Source organism: Stegodyphus dumicola, chromosome 2 (genome assembly GCF_044657685.1).
Source record: "Stegodyphus dumicola isolate Sdum_Otavi_A_Nest chromosome 2, ASM4465768v1".
Taxonomy (NCBI): Eukaryota; Metazoa; Arthropoda; class Arachnida; order Araneae; family Eresidae; genus Stegodyphus; species Stegodyphus dumicola.
In genome coordinates, this window is record NC_140769.1 from 165,108,781 (window position 1) to 165,131,795 (window position 23,015).

Below are 23,015 nucleotides of genomic sequence, written 5' to 3' on the forward strand. Positions count from 1 at the left end.
ACAAATAACTCAACAGAAAAATCATTTCCTGATCTGAAATCATTTAAAATCTTTCTAAGAAAGATCTATCAACTTGCAGTTGTATTTAACTAATTGACATTTTGGAAAAAGGAAGTTCAAATTATGGAAGTGTCTTGAAGTCATTTTAGTTTTAAATCCGTTCTTTTTTAATTTTTGACCTTAAGTTCTTATGCAGCACGAACTAGCGTTTTTAGAAACTTCTAAATAATAATTTGTATTTGCTTTGTCATCAGGCTGTTTCAATTATTATAGTTGCTGTGATGCTGCATTGGCTTTTATTTCCGGTGCGTGTTTGCATGCGGTATTTGTATATTTTCATATTTATCTTATTGCCATTTGTAAGAGGATAGTTATTTAAAAATGTATTTATCTTTTATTTGGGATTGTTTAAGCTTTTTGTGTTAGCAAATTTCTTAAAAGATAGCTTACTATTCATAAGGGTTAATTTTCAGTAAGTTGATATTTATATTCATGGGAAAAAAGTCACATGAAAAATTAGCATATAATTTAAATGACTCTTGAGTTAAGTGTCGTAGAATTTGGAAGAATGTGCAATTTTATTCGTTTTAGAGGAAAACTGGGAAAAGAGGTCAAAAGGGAATTTTGTAATTTTATTATACAGCGTCTTTACGTTTAATAAATTATTTCAAAATATCTTGCTCTAAATAATATGTAAAGCAATATTATTTCGTTCATCTTTTTTAAAATGCAGTAGCGATACGTGTTTAGTCTCTAAAAGAGAATTTATTTTAGAAAAATGTATTTTATTCTTTACATAATATTAGATTGAGATTGATTACAGCTGTCATTCATATATAATGTATTCCAAAAAAAAAAAAAAAAAAAAAAAAAATGCAAGAGTGTACATTAGATCTTTCATATAGCGAAATGAATGAAAAATGTAGAATTTAAAATGACGTAAACTTTTGTCAGTAAGTTGAAATTTTTGATTTCTTGAAACTTTGTGTTACCTTCAATTTCGATTTATCAAAGTTTATTTGTGTATCATGTTATTCTTTTTAATAAAAAATATGTATTTTTTTAACAAAATCATTTAAAAATTCTTTTAATTTGTGATTGAGGGTTGATCTTGATTTATTTGTTCTTTAAATACTTTCAAATGCCTCATGGGAATTTCCATGGTTCATGGACAACGTAATTTCGAATCAGTTTATCTTAAAAAATCCATCACTAGGACTTCCTTTCCCAAGTTCTCGTGTGCTTTGCTAGAATCCATTAAAAAAGCAAACTTCTAAATATCAAATTTTCCTGCGTAGTCATCTAAAGTGTACATTGGCCTCATTAAATTTAATCGCTAAGGCAGTTTAAATGCCTTTAATTTAACAATTAGGCACAGCAGTGTCAAGCCTTTGAACTGCAGTTTGACATGATATGCCAGTTGGCTTAGGCACTTTGCTGCAACATTACGCATGGTTACTTTTTATTTCTTTATAGACATTACTATATCAGGTTTTATTTCTAAGAAAGGGTAGATAACGCTAAGGCATACCAGGTCGTTAGATGTTTGATAGGAAAGACAATAGGCCTTTTTGTCTTCTAGATTCTTTCAATATGACTCAATTCCGTGACTTTACCTTGAATCCGAATTCCCGATAACAGAGATCGAGTGAAAGCCGAACGCGAGTAGAGGTGAAAATTGAACCAATTCATGGCGGTAGAATGCTCCATTGTTTCGAAACTTCTGCGGTTAATATTTCAAAAGCGAACTGCGTTAGTTTATTTATGGGCATAGGCTATAGCAAGCTGCTTTTTTTTTTTTTTTTAAATGGAGTTTTGTACGGAAGTATGTTATTCAAACCATTAATACCATCAATAACTGTGTAGGATGTAATTTCGTGACCTGCTTTGTAGAACAGGCTAAATGTAAATAAAAGTTGTGCGTTTCAGTTGGGAAAAGAAGGAAAAAAGCCGTTAAAGTAAATTTTTCGTGTGTAATCTTATGTTGTTAATAACTTCTAGGCCTTTCACATATGTTAGATTATTGGTTAAAAAGCATGCATCCTGGTCGAAATAGTTGTTGCAGAGATTGACCATCACGCTAGTGAATTTGGGCTTTTGTCAGATGTAATAGTGCACCTAATTATGTCAAAGTACGATGGAACTATCTGCTTAAGCGAAGGATGGCTTCGATTAAGATTTAAGATTTCTTTGGCATTGAGTTCATATTTACCTTTCACACGAGAGGATTAGCGAAAATGTACTGCAGCAGGCTCTTAACCGCCGGGAACAAAGTCCTACGAGAATCACCAATAGTTCACAGTTTTAGATCATTAATGGGTTTGAATTCCGAGCAAAGCATACAGCAATGCTTCCCAAACATTTCAGCATAGCACCTACTTGCTTATAATTGCTACTTATTGCGGTCTAGAGGCGTATTGTTGCTGGCAGAGGGGGGAGAGGAAGAGAGAGAAGAATGCTAATGAATGAAGTGTTATAATAAAAATAATAAAAAAGTGTAATTATTAACAATTATCAAATTGTAAATGTGTAAAATTTACAATTTGTTAATTTAAAATTTGTTAATAATAAATTTTAAATGAGTAACTATGCAGCTATAAAATATTGAGAACTTTTTGCGGCTAATAAAAAATATCTAACGATTCTTCGCTACATCACGTTTCACATTCTGGAAAATACTGGCACGAGGTTTGCTTGTCTTTTTATCCTCTCATGATATTTGTTTTCCCATATGGTGTCCGGACAGTGTTCCAGGTTATTGAGTGGTGGAATTTTTAATGGATTTATTTATTTGCAGGCGAACTTTCTTGTCGGTAAGTTCTCGACTTTGGGAAAGAGGGTTATTGGAACTTCTTAGGAAATAGTATTGTTATGAGATTCCAACTAAAAGAGAAACTCGCTAGTTTAAAATCTAAAATTGGGGGGGGGGGAGAAGCAAATTTAATTTGATGCGGATTTTGAACAAAACTCTATCGATTGACAAACGAAATTTTTTTTGATTCTCGAAGAAGAGGAACCTTTGTTTCTCTTTGTTTGTTTGTTGTGTTTGATGCCTTTTGAATCGATAATTCTTTTATTCAAAACCTACGTCAAAAACAGGTTGCTTTTTTATCTAATTTTAAATTGTTTGAGAAGTTTTGTAAAATATAGAGTATTTAAGAAATTTATCCGTATTGATTTGATAATGTAAGATAGAGTTCCTGAGCCTAATTTAATAACTGGCATTTTATGTCGTTAAAGCGGTAACATCCTTAGATACGCTAGTCAGTAATAATTTAAGGAGCGCCTCAGAATCCGAATTTTGACGTGAAGAGATTTGTTCACCTTTATTATTTTGGGTAGATTTCTCTCTAAACAGTTTCAGCATTTTTTCAGGCTTGCTAACTTGATTTAGATTTTTTTTTTTTTTTCGAAAACTGATTGTAGTACCATTGCCTTTATTCTTATTTGTGATATGGAACAAATCAAAGTTTTTTTATTAATAATTGTCACGAATTTGGAAATATAGTTAAAAGTGAATGTTTCATTCAGAAAGTATATGATGATGCTTTCTAAAGATGTGGTTCACTTTTGTACAAAATATCTTTGGTCATTCTTTTCAGTATTTTGGAAAATCACGAAGTTTTGTTTACAAGTTATTGTTTCTTGTTAAACGTCTTTTGCGTGCCCGCGGGAATATATTCAGATTGGGCAGGCTCTGAAACTGGAGTTATAAAAGAAATATCTCTTCAAATGACTAGAACATGAGGAAGCTAATGGCAGATAAAGATTAGTGAGGAAGAGGGCAAAAGAGGACTTTTAAAAATGATTTAGGTGCCGTTATACTTTGTTTAATGGCATTTCATTTATTGTGTTTCACAGATACAACGTATTTCTAAAACTCGGAGGTCTCCAGCAATTCTGAATCCAGCAGTACAATCGGCGCAATTTTCCCAGTTACACATTTGTTTAGTCTGAATGCATATTATATTGAAATTGGATTAAATAATATTCATATTACGGACATTAAGATTCAATGACTAATATTCTAATTTTTATTCATACTGAAAATAATTATTATTTAACTTAATCTTCTTTTAAAATCTCCCTCTACAAAATGTGATCGCATATAAATTTTATGCATTTAATGAGAAGATTATTATCACTAACAAAATTTGAAACTTTTTTTGCATAATGTTATACTGAAATTAATACTTTTATTAATTGGGCATTTGTCTTTGAATATTGCAAATGAAAGGTGATAATCACGTCTCAGATTTTATGTTAAGAGTTATAAATGATTAATAACGGAAAGAAAGACATTTAGAATGTCAAAATATGGCATAACTAGGCCAAATGCATTAAAACGGTTAACTCTAGCTATGAACGTGATGGAAATTAAAAGCTCTGTTCGAGCGGATACGCAGATAATGAGGAAGTGAAAGCTTTGTTGTTTCATAAACTGTGGTAAATACGGTAGAATTCTGATTATTCGAATTGTGCCACTGTGCAAATACTTTTATCTGTGTGTCGAACTTTGTAAATCAGAACGAATTAGAAAGAACAAAGAGATTGAACGAAATGTAAGTATAATGAAGATGAAATTAATAAGTGGTTAAATGTCGATCAATTCGAGTGATCTTAAATCTCAAATTATGACGTTGAGATCATATTGTTTGTTCAAGATGAGGGGATATATATGAACAAAAAGTAAGAAATTTAGGACTTATTTTGCACAAAGACCCAAATGAGTGAAATTCAATACAAAAAATTTTCAAAATGTCCTATAAATATACAAAATAAGAGAATTAAAGAAATAGGAAATAAAAATCTAAAAATTATAAAAACCTGAAAATATATACCAAAATCAGAAAAATAAATAAAGAAGAGAAGATGACTTCTGTGCTTCAAAAGAATTCAATGGCATGACCGAATATTTTTTTTTTTCAAAGAAGGAATATTGTTTTTGGAACAAAAAAAAAAAAAAAAAAAAAAAACCATTCAAAATTATAAAACTAAGTCAGATTTCATATAAAAGGATCCTTTGGGGGAAAAAAAAAAGTGTCTAGTTTATTCATTAGTAACAAAAATATAATTCAAGCCCTGATTTTTTAAAAAAAATTCTTGTGTTTTAAAGGGTTGGCTGGTAGCTATCCTTTCATCATTGTTCTCCTAAGTGACTTTTGATATTGCGCGATATCAGGTTAAAGGAATTTAGCATCGTCTGTCCATTTACCGAACGTTCGGTTATCTAAACGTAAGTGCGTCTCGGCAACATAGAATAATAGTCATTCTATTATAAAATGTAACGCAGTTTTGACATGGGCTGGGAGATCCACCATTTGATATTGATTATAGTATACAAGTATTCAGTACGCGATAGGCTGTAACCTGATCCTCCATATTTTGATATGTACTTGTGTTAGTAACTAATAAAAAATAGATATTTTACATTATTTACATGAAATTTCGTGATGCATTAGTATAGCTGGGTCATTAAAGTATTACTACGAGATATTCTGCCTTCGAGATGAAGTGTGAGCATTCATTCTGTCTCTCTCTCTTCTCTTTTTCCCATTGTTATTCAGATAATATATAGTCGGCAGACATAAGGAAAGAGCGATCAATAAAGTCTCTCTGGTTAGTTAAAGGCTGGGCGTTCTGCATTATATCAGTTGAATTTTGCAGACAGAGGGACCAGACGTTTGACAAGAAAATAAAATTTATGTTGTCCTTTGTGAGCACATGTAAAAATGGAGACTGTTAACTTGTTTTGATGCAACCACTTTCACTTATTGAACTACGAATATAAGCTGCTGCTGTATTAAATTATGCTATATTTTTATGGTTATTTTTTAAAAATTAATCTGCACTTTGTTTTATACTAATTTTCCTGAGAGGAATAGTGCTCTCTTATTTTAAAAGCATAATAATAATTACACGTAGAGCTTATGAGTAATGGACTCGTATTTTTAGAAACATCTTTTTTACGAACCGCGCGCTTTTTCAAAACTGATCTCCGAAATAAATTAAATTTTATAATGCCATTCTTATTTACGAATTCTTTGCGTTTGCGAGCCAGTTTTGCGGTCCATACGAATTCGTAAAATCCCGAATCTGACGTATTTTGATGGTTGTGGGGATAGTTTATATGTGGAGCTTTTAAAATTTTTATAGACATCTGTTTTGAAACTCATATTTTCCGTTGACCGAGTTTATATGGTAATAAAATGGGGTTTTTAAGTCTACCACATTTATTACTTGAGCACTGGCTTCGTTCTCTTATTCAGCAGATGAGGATGTCGATGACTGGATATCATTAAAATAGAAACCATTTTTTTTAGCTTGTAAATGCAATTTAGTCAAATACTTCGCTAAATATCATTTGCGCAGGCACACAACAGCTCGAGCCTGCGTAACTCGAGGTTACGTAGGCACTGTTGTCTCTTTTTCTCTTGCGCTGTTTTATCAAAATTATACTTAGAAAGACTTCATCAACCTTACGTAAAGTAGTGTTGAATTATTAACCACGTTGTATATTTATAAGTATTGTCTTTTCCTGTATCTGGTACATACGAAACCGAAGAATCCTGTGTTTTAACTCAACTTTAAAGACGCAGCAAAACATTGTTCTTATAGCGCATGGTATTTTTAACAATTTCAAAGAGATGGCTGGAAAACTGAAATCACACTTTCTATAAAAGCTCTGCATAGTATTAAAACCAGTTCGTAGATCATACGTGTTCGTACGCTTGGTTGTGATTGCCATTGAAAACCATACTTGGATGTGTTTAGGGTGCATCTGGGCTGCCGTATTACGGTTGTTTTCTTTCGGTGCTAATTTGATACTTATTAATAGCATATTTTTGTTAATTAAAAAATGAAATAATCGGAACCGTTGAAGCTTTTATAACTGAAAATACAGGAATCAGCAGATGCGATGCACAGTTGTATTGCGTAAATAAGTAACAATTTACTTCACACGAATGCAATAAAGTGAACAAAAACTTTCTTTACAAAACATTACGAAATTTTTCGAAAGAGCGAGTTAGTTCGGAATATATAGTTTCTAATTATAAGTGCAAAATCTAAAAATAGTGAATTTTTTAAAAGCGCGAAATTATATGTATTATTAGAGCAACTGATTTACGAAGCAGTATTTGCACTGGCGCCTTTTTTTTAGTAGTGATCGCTAGTATTTGCAGCAGAATCAAATGCTCTGCTATTCTTTGGTAGAGTGTAAAAGACCACAGAGTACTGAGAATTAACTTTTGGTTAGATTTCTGGTAATTGAGCATTGAGCGAAAATGATTGCATTATTTTGTAAGGTTATTACCCATTTTATGCAAGGATCTTTTTAAGATAGGCTTTCGGTTAGTTTGCTATGCTAACCTAATCTAATATATCCATCTTTGCGATCGTGGTGGCTTGCCGACAGCCGAGAGTTCAAAGTCGCTGGACACTGGTATTTCGACCTCGGTGTGGTTCCGGGTAAACAGTTAGCTGCACGAGCGTTTTTGTGGTTTTCCTATTTTTTTAATGTGTATGTGAAGCAGGTTTTCTTAGAAAATCCTCCACGAAGACATCCCTTACCTTATGCAGGCAGCCTCGCGTGCTTTGATGTAATCAACTAAATTAAACTAAGTCACGGCGGGCGTGGCGATGAAGACTAAAATTATTATAGCTTAATCGTTTGTAATGGCATCTGCAGCAGAATCAGATGCTCTGCTATTTTTTCTGACTTTACGCCTTGACATTCTAAAAAATTCTACATAAATGACATTCTAAAAAACGCATAGATATTACTGCTAAAAACTTAGCATTATGGGGCTTTCCCGTTCAGCTAAACCAACTTGAATGAGTGTTACAGAAAACAAGTAGATTATCTTAAATACTATACTAATATTCAAGTAATTTATGTTTTAAATGGAACTATTTGTCTGTATGCGTTAATTGGAAGAAAGCAGTTTTCCTCCATTGGCTGTTAAAGATGAATCCTGGAATTTAAAATATGGATCATATAATGAAAATTCCATCTTTTAATATTTATAGTGATTGATTTTCTTGTGTTGAAATTGCAGTAAAAAGTTCTGTAAATGACAAATTTTTTGCTATAAGTTGTATTTCAGTGAATTGTGATAATTCTGCAAAGTTTGGTACTCGCAAAGATTGATTAGAAAACTTAATCTGTTGTCTTCTTCACAAGAAGCTAAACTAATTTCGAGAACATTATTTAAAGTAGCTTTGTTTTGTCGCGTAACTTCCCCCTTCTCTCTCTCCTAGAAGGATCCCTTTCCGCTTTTTCCCCATTATGTAAAAGTGGTATTTTCTCCAAGTCTCTTCGATCAATACCATTGACAGAACTCTTGGCGCCTAAAATGCTGAACCTACGCTCTTCACCACTCCCATTTCGTCACGAACGAAACCCTGCATCGAAGCGCATGCGTATGATATCTTCCGAGACTTCTCACCCCCTACTATTCAGTCTGGAAATTCCTTGTCATCGGAACCCCCTTTAACGTCCAGTGTTGTCAGCAAGTGCCTTTTCCTAGCGTAGTGTTGTAATCACCAACTGAAGGTTGATTGTAATTTTAAAGATAAACAATTCTTATCTACAAGAGTATATTGTTGTAAATGACATATGTTGTCTGAAATAACTTATACCTTTCTGAATTCCTGGAAGCTTTTAGTCTATTTACATCCAACATTTTATGCATTTATGTTACCCGAAAAGGTATCGTCCATGTGGAAACCTTTGGCATTAGAAGGCTTATAAACGCTAATATTTGTTGTCTTCGCACCTACTCTGTCCACCCATAATTGTGATCTTTTAATAAATCCGATATTTTTGTGCTGAATAAGTATAAACGTTACAAATAATTCTATTTTTTGTTATTTACTGTTTGCTACTGCGACATTTGCTGTGTTATCATATCGTCGTTACATTTTACTTCTTGCTGCTATTGGCAAGCTTTTTATTGTAAACAACGGCTGTGCGGAAACTTCACCGCAAAGATTATAGAGACGTAGTGAAAGCAACATTACAGGATAATATTGCCTCTGAACTATGCGTAAAAATCTGTGTTTTTAGAATCATGTCAGAAAGTTTAAAAGTATATAGAATGTAAGTATGTAATTATCCACTGTTACTTATTTTATGAAGCATATATGAATATAATTTTTTTTGTGAAGAAGATTTGATTTTTAGAAGAAATGCGCTAGAAATGTGAACGACTCTGTTTTTTCTTTATCAGTTTTTTTTAATGTTTTTCGTTTCATTTAGTTGTTTATATGACGAATTTTCTTATTGTTGAATTGTTTCTAAAGATTTTTTTTTACTTTAATTACATTTGTATTACTGTAGTACTGCTCGTGAAACATATAACATTTTTTAAACTTATTTCCAAGTATTCGAGATTCTGGCTTCCTATTTTATTTTGCTCTTTTTCGATTATAATTGGATTATAAAGGATGTCACATTGTATTTATTTTTTTAATTAAAAATATTATACAGGAATTAAAATAGAATGTTTACACTTTGTTGTACTTTCTTTTCAACCGAGTATCCAAATAAACTATAAAAGAAAGTATTTACATGAAAACCAGGAACAAAATGTTTGTTTCTTTGTTTTCGTGAGCTTTAGTTAGGTGGTACACTATTTTTGTTTGTATATCACAGAGGTGGCCAAACTTTGTATCAGTAAGAGTTGCAGTTCAGAATTCAAGAAAGCTGAAGAGCCACCACTAAATAATTGTATTATTTTAAAATCAGTAAAACAGTTTTTGAATAGAAAGAAATGTTTCAAGTAATCTAACAATGGCATTGCTTTTCCTAATTAATGTGATTGTTCAGTATAAAAATAAGTAATATTTTCAGCTATATTTTGGGAAACATTTTTTATGATGTATTGCTCATTCGGTTTTCAGACAGCACATGAAGATTTTCTTCTGGATTTCAGATTATTTTTTTTGATTCTGTCAACTGACTTTAGTGGGAGTAAGCTGAAAATTAAGAAAACATAATGGTCTTTACAATAGCGTAAAAAGTTTTTAATTATTGTGAAGAATAACACAGTGATTTGAGGGAATAATTAATAATTTTTTGTACCTCAAAAATAAAGAGGGAAAGAGCACTATCCAGAGGAACTGCAATTATATATAAGAAAGTTATTTAAAAGTTGTCAACTTTTTCATGTAAGAATTTTTCATGTAAGTAAATAAATAAATAAAAAATAAAATAAAATAAAAAAAATTTAAAAAAAAAGTAAAAAAAAAAGGGGGGGGGAGCATTGTGCTGAGAAACTGCAATTGGATGTTAGTTATTTTAACCCTGTATTTGGCACAGTTGCTCAGAAGCAAAACTAGTTTTTACCGTTTACCAATTAAAGGATTAAATAAATTGTCAAAATAGTTTTTATTGTTTGTTTTGTTTGTTTGTTAATAAAATATTCAGCAAGATGTGGAGTACACAATCAGTGTAATGTCTTGCTAATGTAGCTTGTCTTTTCTGTGACCTGATACCCTATACTTGTTCTAAAATTATTTTTGCCATGGTAGAGAAATACATAATTGGTGCACAGCTTGAAATTTGAATATTATGATTTAAAGGCACAATCACTAATTCTTAGAAAAACATGGAGAGTAGCATACTATCTGTGTTAAGTTGGAATGATAGTTTAGCAATGAAACTATTAATTTCTACAATATGAGTGACATTAAAAGGATCAGAGTTACACATAGGTCATAAGGTACACTTTGGCCATACTTGCTATATTTTGTATACAGATAGTCTGCATAAAATTGCTGTTATCTTTTTTGGTAAAATATAGTATGTTAACTTAATTATTTTTTATAAGTTTCATTGCTAGCAAATTTATTATAAAAGGAATATCAACAAAAGATGCAAGAGTAATTAAACAAAACATAAGCAAATAAAAAAAATGTAAGGAAAGACTTAAGAATCCTGTGCCTAGGTTGCAATGATTTAATTAAACATAATTGTAATTAAGGGGTAATAATGCTATTAAAATTTGTATATTTCAAATTAAATTAAGAAAGGCCAATAAAGTAAAAGAATTGCAATTTGAAATAAACTTTCACATAATACATATATATGTGTGTAAGCTATAAAATATGAAAGCAAACTAGTTTTAATTTTGCTTTGGCGCCTTTGTTTTTCATTTTTATTTGGGTATTTCCCCTTTCTGTCCTGTACATAATGAAGGTGATATACCTAATTCAAAACCTAATCTAAAAATTTGCAGAACCAAAATCTTTCTCTTAAGCTAAGCTTCCATATTTTATAACTGTGCACTCTTTTGCTTTGCTTGCTTGCTTCATGCTAGGATGCTGTCCCTTACTTTTCTCTCTATTATCCATTCTATGTCTTAAATTATAACAAACAGCATATAATCTAAGCTCAATTCCTACAACAACATCTGCATTGTTAATGTAATTAGAAACAAAATTCTGCAACACAAGAATGTAAATTTCAAAGAATGTTTTGATGATTGGGTGCAGATTGCACTCATTATGATATATGAGTAAGAATATGTGTTCCTAGAATTAATTGTTGAGCAATAAATTATTTAGTAAGAGCAACTGCATTTATCTGTAAGTTTCATAATTTTATCTATGCAACAAACCTCTCCAATTTATTACATCCATCTACCCAATCTATCTTTCTATCTATATCTATAGTTGCAGTGGTTATTATATAAAACCAATACTAGTAGAAATTCATATTAATAATAAAAAGTCGAGAACCTTTATTTGAAATAATACTAATTTGTACAGCTAGATTTTGATTTTATTCTTTTTAACCCTTTCAGTGATTTTATTATTCAGATATAAGTTGAGTTTTTTTTTTTTTTTTTATTATTATTTTTTTTTTTTATTTTTTTATTTTTTTTAACTTGAGAATGGGATAATTTAGTATATAAACACAGAATTTTGCTATACTTATTTATAGAGATTTAAGCTGGATAATATTGTGTCAGCATGAAGCTGTTAAAGTTATTATATCTATGATGCAATTTCTACTTGGGTATTGGTTCTCCTTAAAGGTTCCACTAGATTTGTATTCTTATTCAAAAACAGTTTGAAAAGCCACCTAATGGAAATATTAGATTGGAAAATACTGTGATATCATTTCTTTTTTCTTTGGACTGAAAATTGTGCAGTTGCATATAAACAACATAACTGCTTATTTATATCATATTAATATGTAATGGAGGGGAAAAGCATGAGAACAGAGAACGATATTAATTTTCTGGTCACAAAGCAAAGTTCTTCAAGTAAACTACTTTGCAATAAAATGCGAATTAGCTCTAAAAAATACCCTCATCCCTTGAGGCTCTCCTTTTTTTTTTTTTGAACTAATTTTTGTATAAAAGGCTATGTTTATAGTATCTTCAATGCACTACCCAATATTTCTCAAAAAAAGGTAAAATAATTTGCTAAGAAATGATGTCATAAATTTTTGTTTAAATATGTCCGATCTTTTCATTTCACAATCACATAACCTATTACATCTTAAATGACACACTGACTGCAGGACACTCTGTATAGATTGTCTTTCTATACACTTTTGTTAATTGGATGCAATGTCTTTATTGCCTGTTATAAAAGGTAGTTAAAATGAATATATGGTTATTTTCTTGGGCTTGTAAAACTATTGAATACTGTTTTTAATTATTATTAATTTTTTTAATTATTTTCTATTGTAATATATTAGTATTTTTATAAATTTTCAAATTCCAGTTATGTGTACTTGGAACATTCCATTATATTTTAAATTTTTTATTTACTATTTTACTTATAGAAATTATGAAATACACATTTCTTAAGTTTATTTATATCAAGTGTACTTAAAGTGTATTCTTTGTAGAAAAAGCATAATAGCACAAGCAGATTTGTATGATTATTCTCATTTTCCAGTTTTTTTAAAAATAAAGTTTATTACTGTCAAAAGTATATAGTAATGTAGTGTTCTGTATTCTTTAAGTTGTAACTTTTCTTGCTTAGTGTTGCAGAATTTTGTTTCTAATTAAATTAATAATGCAGGTGTTGTTGTAGGAATTGAGCTTAGATTATATGCTGTTTGTTGTAATTTGGTAACTCATGTTTTGTGATTTTCAATTATTCTGTAGTTTTCCTCATAACTTTAATTTTACCAATTTGATTCAGAATACAGCAATTTTCCTCATTCTAATTTTTCGGATCAGAATTAGAAAAATATTACTTAAAACCATGTCTTGATTTATCAATCCATTGCACATGAATTTCCTTGTAAACTTACTGAAATATAAATTAGCGTTTTTAAAACAAAGTATTTCATTAGTCAGTATAATTGATTATAATGCTAATAAGTATCACATACTAGTGCATATTCCATTCTGTAAAATTTACATCAAATTTTAAACATGATAATTTTTCTAACATTTGTAAACTTGTTTCTAATGTTTGTTCTAAGGAAAAATTATTGATTATGATATTTGTCTAGTTACTACTTTAAGCAAAAAAAATTATAGGAGGGAAGAGACTTTCTAGCAGTTTATATAAATCAGTTTATCAGTATTATAGACCCTAATTTAACTAAACTTCATTTCTAAAAACTATAATCTAAACCTAATTAAATGAAGGAATTAAAAAAAAAAAATTTACAAAGCTGTTATTTTTATTTATTAGCCTAAGTAAACACCACTGTATAGAAGTGGATCAGTCATTTGGATACTGTTCCCAAGTTCAGATTTATATTAATAAGTACATAGTTGGTTAGCATAAAAGTAAATTTTAGGGAAAATGTAGACATTTTTGTGAAATTACGTGGAATATTTGATGAAAATAAATGGAATTAAATGTTTTCAGTGTTTTAATTATGAAATTTGTAAAGTTTTTTTTTTCCTTTAATCCAAATGTAAAGCTTAATTTTTAACAAACAAATAAATAAAAATTTATACCTGATTTAATTTTTTAACACGGTTGCTATATCTTGTGGTGTTTTGTGGGGACAAAACTTTAGATAGCTTACCAATAGGTAATGTATTTTAAATACTGCCATTTGTAAGAAATTTGAGTGAGTTATCTGAACTTTATTTCCAAGTTTTTTCTTTTATTAGGTAATGTGCAACTTAGTTTCTAAACTTTTCTTTTATTAGATACTGTGACGAAATGTGAATGTAATATGCAGTAAATAAAATGCTGTGGGAAAGTTTTGATGAAGTTTGAGCTTATAATATTTTCTGTTGGTGATGGCAATTATATGAATAGTCTTTAAGAGTTTTAAAGTTTGATGTATCTGAAAAATTTGAAACATGTTCGAATTAGCTACAAAATTAAATTTTCATTACTTAAATTATCACTATATTGCAATTATGGTATCTCAGATTTTACGGCTGAGTGTAAATATGGATATAAACTAAAATAACGATTCTGATGAGAAAGTCCCTAATGTTAATATTGATGTACTTAAATTTTATAAATGGCTGTTGATCTAATGAATGAAAAAAACTGAATTAAAATGTCTGGCTTCAGTCTTTTAAAGTTAATGTAGCTACTTGAAATTAAATTATATAATGTTAATTATAATGATTGCTTTTATATCCATTATAATAGGTACAATTATTGCTTTTTATATATTATAACAGGTGTAGTTACTGCCTTTAATATGCATTATAAGTATGCAGTAGTTCCAAGATGTAACATATAATAAAGATCTTTTAAAATATGATGCATGATATGATTTTAAAATATGATGCATGGTAGTCTTAAAGAAAAGTCTTTAAATATTAATTTAAATTGCATGCAGTACATGTATATATAGTTTTATCTCTTAATATGCATGATATATAATAAGCTGATTGATATATATATATATATTAATTAAAGCTTGTGATATTTTCAGAAAAAAGATTGAAAACATAGGCAAAATGACTCAAATGACACAAGAAGAGATAATTACTAATACGAAAACAGTTATCCAAGGTTTGGAGGCTCTGAAAAATGAACATAACTCCATTCTAAATGGCCTGTTAACATCTCTTAAGGCTGTACAGCAGGAGAAACCAAGTGATAACAATGTCGTTGAAGAAAAGACATCGATTATTAAAAAGACCCTGGAGTCTATTGAATTAGGCCTAGGGGAAGCTCAGGTAAAATTTTGTTTGTTCTACAGTTCAGTCCCCCCCCCCACTTCCTGATTGAAGTAGAGATAGTATTGCAATTGCAAAAAATAGCAGATCTCAGATTTCAACAGAAATATCCATTTTGTCCATTCCCAAATCCACATCCACTTTGACTGTTCTTTTGTGTGACCTCTGTATGCATGGACAAATTAAAGGTCTATCTGTCCCAAAACAGATTGTAAAGAGGATACGAAAATGGATTTTTTTGTGATGTTTGTGACATAACTCAAAAACATAACTTTCGTGGCATAACTCAAAAACAATTAGCTATGTTGAAATTTTGTATGTGGGACTGCTGTAACATCTATTTGTGCACCTCCCTTTTTTATTACTATCATATGCCAAATACACCCAGCCTTTATTTTTGCAATTGTTGATCCTAGACATATACTTCCAGTTACAGAAGTGTTTTAAATGATGAAAATATTTATGTTTTGGCAAATTCAAATCTTAAAAAGAAATTAGCATTGAACAGATAACAAACTCTAACTTTTAATATGGTCCATATTTGGGAAACTTTTATACTTATCAAAAAACAAAAATACAAGACGTTTGACTTCCCTATAACGAAAATTTAGTAGGATATTTCATTTTAAAATTTGCATTTTTTGATCTCATTTTCAACTTGCTCTGAGGGATCGGTTAATTAAGTTAGAATAATTCAAAGAAGATAATTTAAGTGAAGTGCAGCAAAAAATGTGTAGAATTTAGTATTTGTATAAAGAAGTCATATTATGTCTGCATCAGGTTTTTTTAAAAGAAATCTGCACTTCCTAAAATTTGAATTCACTTTTCATTATATTAAAATTCTTTTATATATGTGAAATAATTAAAGAAGTTAATTTATAAAAACTGTCTTTTTACCATGTCGTAATGAGAATTTTCTCTTTCTACATAAACTTCTGTAAATTAAAAAGGTTGAAATATTGCTATTGATATTAGCAATTTACCCTGAAGGACTATTAATTTTGTTTTGGCATTTTGTGTCAAAAACTTTAAAAAGGCTGCATCACTTTTCAGATTGTTGCAATCATATATTAACGCTATCTTATGTTTAAAGAAATTAACAAATGAAGAATTTGCATAAATGTATGTATGTTTCTCGCATTATAACAAAGCAATGGTACCTAGAGCCATCAAAATTTGAATAACATAATCTTCCATAGAATATGGGTATGTGGAAACCCTAATTTCAATTTGAAATTTGTTTTATTATTGATTTCAGATTTTGTAGCACCTCAACTAATTTTTGATTAAAAAAATTAAACGATTTCAAAGCGAGCAGTGGCAATACTGTATGAAAAGAACATTTTTTTCCTCCAGCTTGCGAGACTCTGTTTCAAAAATTGTAAATATATTCTCATTTAAAAATTAATTTGCAATATTGCTGTTGAACTGAATTTTATAGTTTGTGTATATAGAACATAGTATTTAATAAATCAAGGTAACACACAAAACGTTAAAAAAAAAAAAAAAAAACTTTCAGTTTAAAAAATTTTTTTTTTTCATTATTAAACTCTAAAGTTTTAAATTTATATTAGACACATTTTTTGGCTGTAATTACAGTCTAATCCATGAAAAAGATATATTCTAGTCAAGTAATTAAATTCCTTTGACCAGCAGTAATACTTATTTGACAATGCTGATATGTGAATATGTCAAAAAATAAGTGTAAAAATCCTAGTTCTAGCATGAGTGCATGCTGCTGCCTATGTAGTTCCTGCAGTCAAGTCAGTGACAGATTGAGCAGGGAGTTCATGCAAGATTTTTGAAGTACCCTCAAAGGAAGGAAATCAGTGCAAACATTTTTTGATGATCATAATAGCAAGCAGTGTCTTTATATTGGCCATTCCACAGTGCCAGGAAAATTCTCTTCAGATCTGATGTATGTTAATGCTGAAACCATATGCTGCTGTGAGCAACTGCTAGAACAATCATGTAGCTATCAACTTTTCTGTAGGCTCATTTTTCCAGTTGTAGTGATACAGTACAAAGTCTTTAATCCGGAATGATCTATAATCCGGACCTCAAAGCTACAAACTTTCTGCGCATGTGTAGCATTTACGCATGCACATAATACCTTTACACATGCATTTATGCATGTGCATAATATGTTTACGCATGCACATTTAATGTATAATGTATGGTATCAACTAGGCTAAAATTATCTAATTATCTATTTCAGTTAATGTTGCAGATCGCGTTGTTCCTTAATCTTGTAATTGGATCCGGCTTATTATTTTTTGCAGACTGTTAGAGCAATTTTATAAAAAGTAAGCTTGAACTTTCAATTATGTCAAAAAGAGTTTCCGATTCTGGAGCTGCCAAAGGATCTACAAAGCGAAAGCATGCTTCGATGTCCATCAAACAAAAAATGGAATTGCTCCAAAAAATGGATAAAGGCATGAAGAAAGTGACAGAGAGGTTAGTGAAAATGAAAAAATTTTGATTGACAAGTTAGTCGGTATTCTCGGCACAGCAATTACAGGACTTGAGCAGCGGAACTTTGTAACTGAACTAGAAATTATGTCTGTTTATAGAATTAAAGCGAAAGTATTAGCACATAAAACGAAGCAACTTAAACAACTTACATTGAGAAAAATGTTTAATAAAGTAAACAAATAAATATTAAGCTTTTTTTTTTTTGTAAATTTTGATACCCTTTAGATCATAATTGCTCTTTATTTCATAAATTATGGTTTCATATTTTAAATTTTATAATTTCTGCATGCCATCTTACCAGGTTTAAATTGATAATCTGGAAAAACCCCTAATCCGGAATTGCCGAAGTCCCGACGAGTCAGGATTAAAGACTTTGTACTGTAGTATGGTCTAATTAAACAGTCTTTAAATACGCTTTTCAAACTTTGATAGTAAATTGTTGTTGTGCAGTTAGAAGGTGTGAGGCTTGTGAGTTGTCATGCAGCCATACACTTCCACATTGCGAACAAACTCCCTCATGTAAATGGTAGTTTAGTGAGTAATGAAGAGAACCAGCACTAGAATGTTCAGCTCTTCGGCATAGTGCTTGAAAAGCCAACATGGGAATTCCATGGGCTGATTGTAATCTTGTGACTGAGATCATTACTCATAAAAGGGATGTAAACATTTTTGATGACGTTCTCACCATGTATTAGAACAAGGGACATTTTTATGGAAAATAACTTGCATGCTGGTACATGGATTGCATTTAATGTACAGTTGCATCTTCCATTGTAGGTATGCACATCCTTTGCTCCTAACTGCAGTTCATCCTATTTTCTTTGAATGATCCACTGTAGCACTTTGTCTTGTTTGATAACTGAACAAGCTTTTCTTGGGCTACTTTCATGATATAATTGTACTACAGCTTCTCTGTTTCCATTAACTGCCAATTAGGCGAGTTGAATTTAGCCATCTGTGTATTATAATTGTGATGTATCGATTTTCATGTCAGTGACTCAAATGATGACAACTTGCATTGCCTGGCTAATGTGCTTTGTTTTCAAGTAGCATTTTAGACCTAGAAATGTTTATATGTGTATTGTTTCTGGTCCATGTCAGACCTACCTACCTTTAGAATTTATTAAAGGAATGTAACAATAATATGCAACATGAGGGTAATGTGCACATACATGAGCACAAGAATCATAGCAAATCAGATGGCAGTAAGCATAGCGAGTTTCAAAAAGGGAAAAAGTGAATCTATGATTAACAAAAAAAAAAAAATTACATACACATTCAAAGTTGTTAAAACTTGTATACTCTCCTGACCATTAAAATTGCAACACCATGAAGTAAAGAAAATACAAGAAAGCTATTTATTGCATGTAAACAATATGACATGAAGATGAAATGATTAAATTTGTAAGCATTTTGGAGGTTTACAGGGGTGCGAAATTAGTAGAAACTGCTGCCGCCCTTAGCAGCTAAAACAGCCCTTATATCCATTAGGCATGGAGTCATACTGAGCTTGGATTACAGAAATGGGAAAGTCATTCCATGCTTCTTCAAATCTATGCCACACTTCATCAACCATATTAACTGGAGAGGGGTGGTGGGCCAGTCTCTCAGCAACCCATGACCAGATGTTTTCAATGGGTGACGGATCTAGAGACCATGCAGGCCAGGGCAGCAATCGAATACTCTGTGTATTGAGGAAGGTCAGAACACGACATGCAATATGTGGTCTTGCATTATCTTGTTGGAACATGGCGTTTGGGGGCCTCGAAGATACGGCACAACCACTTGACGTAAGCTGTCAGAAATGTACCTGTCTGTGTTCAAATTACCGTCAATCCGAACTAGAGATGTGCGTGTCACGTACCCAATGGCTGCCCAAACCATCACGCTGGGTTCAGGGTCCCCTATGCCGATATTGAATGCAAGCAAGCGATGTGCAGTCTCTTGAGACACTCCAGACACGTACATATACGGCCATCAGAATACTACACGTAGAACCGGGACTCATTTGAAAAGGCAACATGTACTCCTGTACTCAATTTTTTCGTTTGGCACACCAGAGTCGCCATCTCTCTCTATCCTGCATTGTCAAAGGAAGCCAAAGTAATGTTCATCCTGCTGGATAGCCCACTCTGCTGCAAACGTCGGCGGAACAACAAACATTCTTGATGAATCAAGGAGTGTAAGGCCATATGTATCGAGTGATTCACAATTTCGGAACTCTCATTTCTCGGACTGTTTTATGCAAGGTAATCTAGTTAGGCTACCAGAACATTCTGTGTTCAATGGGTATAAAACATTCTCACAGAAATCCACAAAACCAATCTAATGGCTGCTGCCTTATATTTTTTTACGCAGTAATGCATGGAAGGAGAGGAGTTTTGGAACAGAATAGTGACTGGTGGCAAGTGTTGGATAGCACATGTGAATGCTGAGACAAAACAACAGTTAATAGCTTGGGTTCATTCCAGTTCTCCAGCTTGGCTGAGGAAAGCCAATTAGACTTTGTCACTGAGGAAGGTTATGGTCACCATGTTTTGGGATGCTAATGGAATCTTGCTTGTTAAATTCATGAAACGTGGTATGGCAGTCAATTCTGTAGTGTAATGTTAACACTTTGAGAAAACTGTAAAGAACCATCAAGAACAAACGTCGCAAGGTGCTAACATCTGGGGGTTGTGTTCCAGCATGTTAATGCCCACACTCACAGTGCTCAGCTGTGTTATATCCTGTTTTTATAAAAATAAGAAAAACTTATTTATTTATGAATGCTGGGCTTTTGACACTTAAACCATTATTTGTGATACTTACTTTGGCATTTAAGCCATAAATCATTAGCATATTGAGGAAAGTATGTTCTGATAGATTGATGATCCTGATTATTTATATTACGTATTTTACTCAGGGCATTGAAATATACAGTAAATAGTGTAAATGATACATCTTTACTTTGTATATAATGCAAGCATTTTCTTTATTCTGATGATTAGCAGTTTGAAAATTTATGGGATTGCACATTTTGAGATGTAACACATCTTTCAATAAGTCCCTGGACTAACTAAGAAAACAACATCCATTAAAAAAAAAAAAATTCACATTTATTCATCAACTTAATCACCATGAAGAGCTATGCAATCATTCCAATGCTTTTAAAACTTTTCGGTAACATGCTTGTTAAACTTTTTTCCTTGTCTGCAAAACAGTGGCAGTGCTGACTTCCTTATTTAAGCCCAATCTTTTCGCCTGGAGCATCTTTTTGAGATCAGCAAACAGCCAGTAGTCACTGGGAACTGGATCTGGGGAGTATAATGGGTGGAGAAGCAGAGTGAAGCCCCACTCGTTCAATGTAACCAGTGTTTGCATTGACTTGTGGCATGGGGCATTGTCTTGACTGAAGTTGATTTTTTTCTTCATGAGCGGTCGTTTTTTTTTTTGCGATTTCGTCCTTCAGACGCATCAATAACTCACATAGGTGCTATCGATAGATTTTTCCCTTTTCAAAGTAGTCGATGTAAATTATTCCTCGCGCATCCCAAGATACAGATGCCATGACTTTGCCAGCTGACTGCTGCGTTTTTGGATGTTTCGGATGGCTTTCACCGGCTGCACGCGACTCAGCTGACTGCTGCTTTGACTCCAGAGTGAAATAGTTGATCCATGTTTCATCCATTGTCACATATCGACGCAAGAAATCCTGTTTATTGCGAGTAAACAGTGACAAACAGCTCTGAATCATCGACGACTTGTTGCTTTTGGTCCGTTGTGAGCACACGTGGCACCCATTTGGGAAACACTTTTTTCATGCCCAACTTTTCATGTAAAATCATACACGCACTTCCAGTTGACATATTTACCATCTCGGCAATCTCTCAAACTTTCATTTTGCGGTCATTCATCATGATTTTCAACACTTGTTTCACATTTTCCGAAGCGACTGCTTCATTTGACCTACCCGAGAGTGCCGCATCATTTGTATCCGTGCGACCATGCGTGAAACCAGCATACCAACGGCAAATGGTTGTTTTCGATGGAGCAGTGTCTGGATAACATTTTTCAAGCTATTGCTAAGCTTGCACAGTATTTTTGCCCATTGAATAGCAATGTTTGATCAACACTCGAAATTCGTTTTTCTCCATTTTATCCACCAAATGCACAAGTAGTGTCACTTTCACCACAGTAGCTTTGCTGTTTCCGGTCCGAATGCCATGAAAATTAGACATGTGCCATTCGAAGGTTAGTTCTTTTGAACAATGAAGTCAAGTTGATATTACTAAGACCATCTTTTGGTTAGTCCCAGGACTTATTGAACGATGTGTTGTTATAATGTAATATACATATTTTAAAAATAGTGCTTAATCTCCATACTGTTTTTGGAGGGGAGGATGGAGGACTGTCTTAAAAAATGTAAAAATTAATACTTTTCTGTTTGTAGTCATATAATTAGAATAAGATTTAATTGTAAAGAACTGTTTATTTGGGGGGGGCAGTAGAAGGTCTGAAAAAATTTCCATTTTTACATTATTGGCAAGTTTAAAATAATAATTATTATCTCTTCTCACCTTCTTGTAATATTGTAAGTCATTTTAAATTATAACAATCTAAGCTATTTATACTATAGTTTTAGCTTCATTAACTTACATATTTGAAAGCATTTATTTAATATAGTATTTATTGAATTTTTTTATCAAAATTAATATTATTTGTCATATAGGTTATGATGGCTTTAGCTGGTCATCTACAGACAGTTGAAGCTGAGAAACAAAAATTGAAAGCTCAGGTTCGTCGCCTTTGCCAAGAAAATGCATGGCTGCGTGATGAATTGGCAAATACACAGCAAAAACTTCAAGCTTCTGAGCAGATGGTTGCTCAGTTAGAAGAAGATAAAAAGCATTTGGAATTTATGAATGCTTTGAAAAAATATGACATTGAAACTGTAAGTATCTCTTGATGAGCCTTATAAGATCATTACTTAGAAATTGGACTCTTAACGAGACTTTAACATTCATATAGGCCTCTTATTTTTCCCAGAAAAGATAACATGGTAAAATGCTAAAATTTTATATGTCAGTCTTGACATACGCAAGACTTTCTTCAATTATAAAAATTCAAATAAAATACTTATTTAATGAGATATCTTTGAAACACTGAAGTAATTATTTCTGTCAATGTCTTTTATTATTTGATTTAAATCTAAATTTAGTAATTCTGTAAAAACTTCATCAAAATGCTGATAATAGTCAATTATTTAAAGACTTAAAATTTAGTGGCGTGCAATACAATTGAATTTTGATACATTCTGTGAGAACTTTTTATAATTATCATTCTTTTTTTTTTTTTTCTTTTTACTAAAGTATTTGTTCTAAACCTCTATACTGATGTTTACATTGGATGCCTATTACAACAATTTCA

At 31.6% G+C, this 23,015-nt stretch overlaps 1 protein-coding gene across 10 annotated transcripts in view; it reads left to right on the forward strand.

The window, feature by feature from the left end:
• Klc (kinesin light chain) overlaps positions 1-23,015 on the forward strand; it is a 156,002-nt gene that overhangs the window by 72,598 nt on the left and 60,389 nt on the right. For 8 of the 10 annotated variants that reach the window (XR_015039646.1, XM_085811418.1, XM_085811413.1 and 5 more), the window contains 2 exons: positions 14,885-15,131; positions 22,318-22,539. Coding sequence is in view for 9 of the 10 variants with exons in the window: in XM_085811413.1 (XP_085667539.1) it covers positions 14,885-15,131; positions 22,318-22,539 (469 nt within the window). In the remaining variant the exon portion in view is untranslated. The other 2 variants (XM_085811420.1, XM_085811417.1) reach the window with 2 other exon arrangements.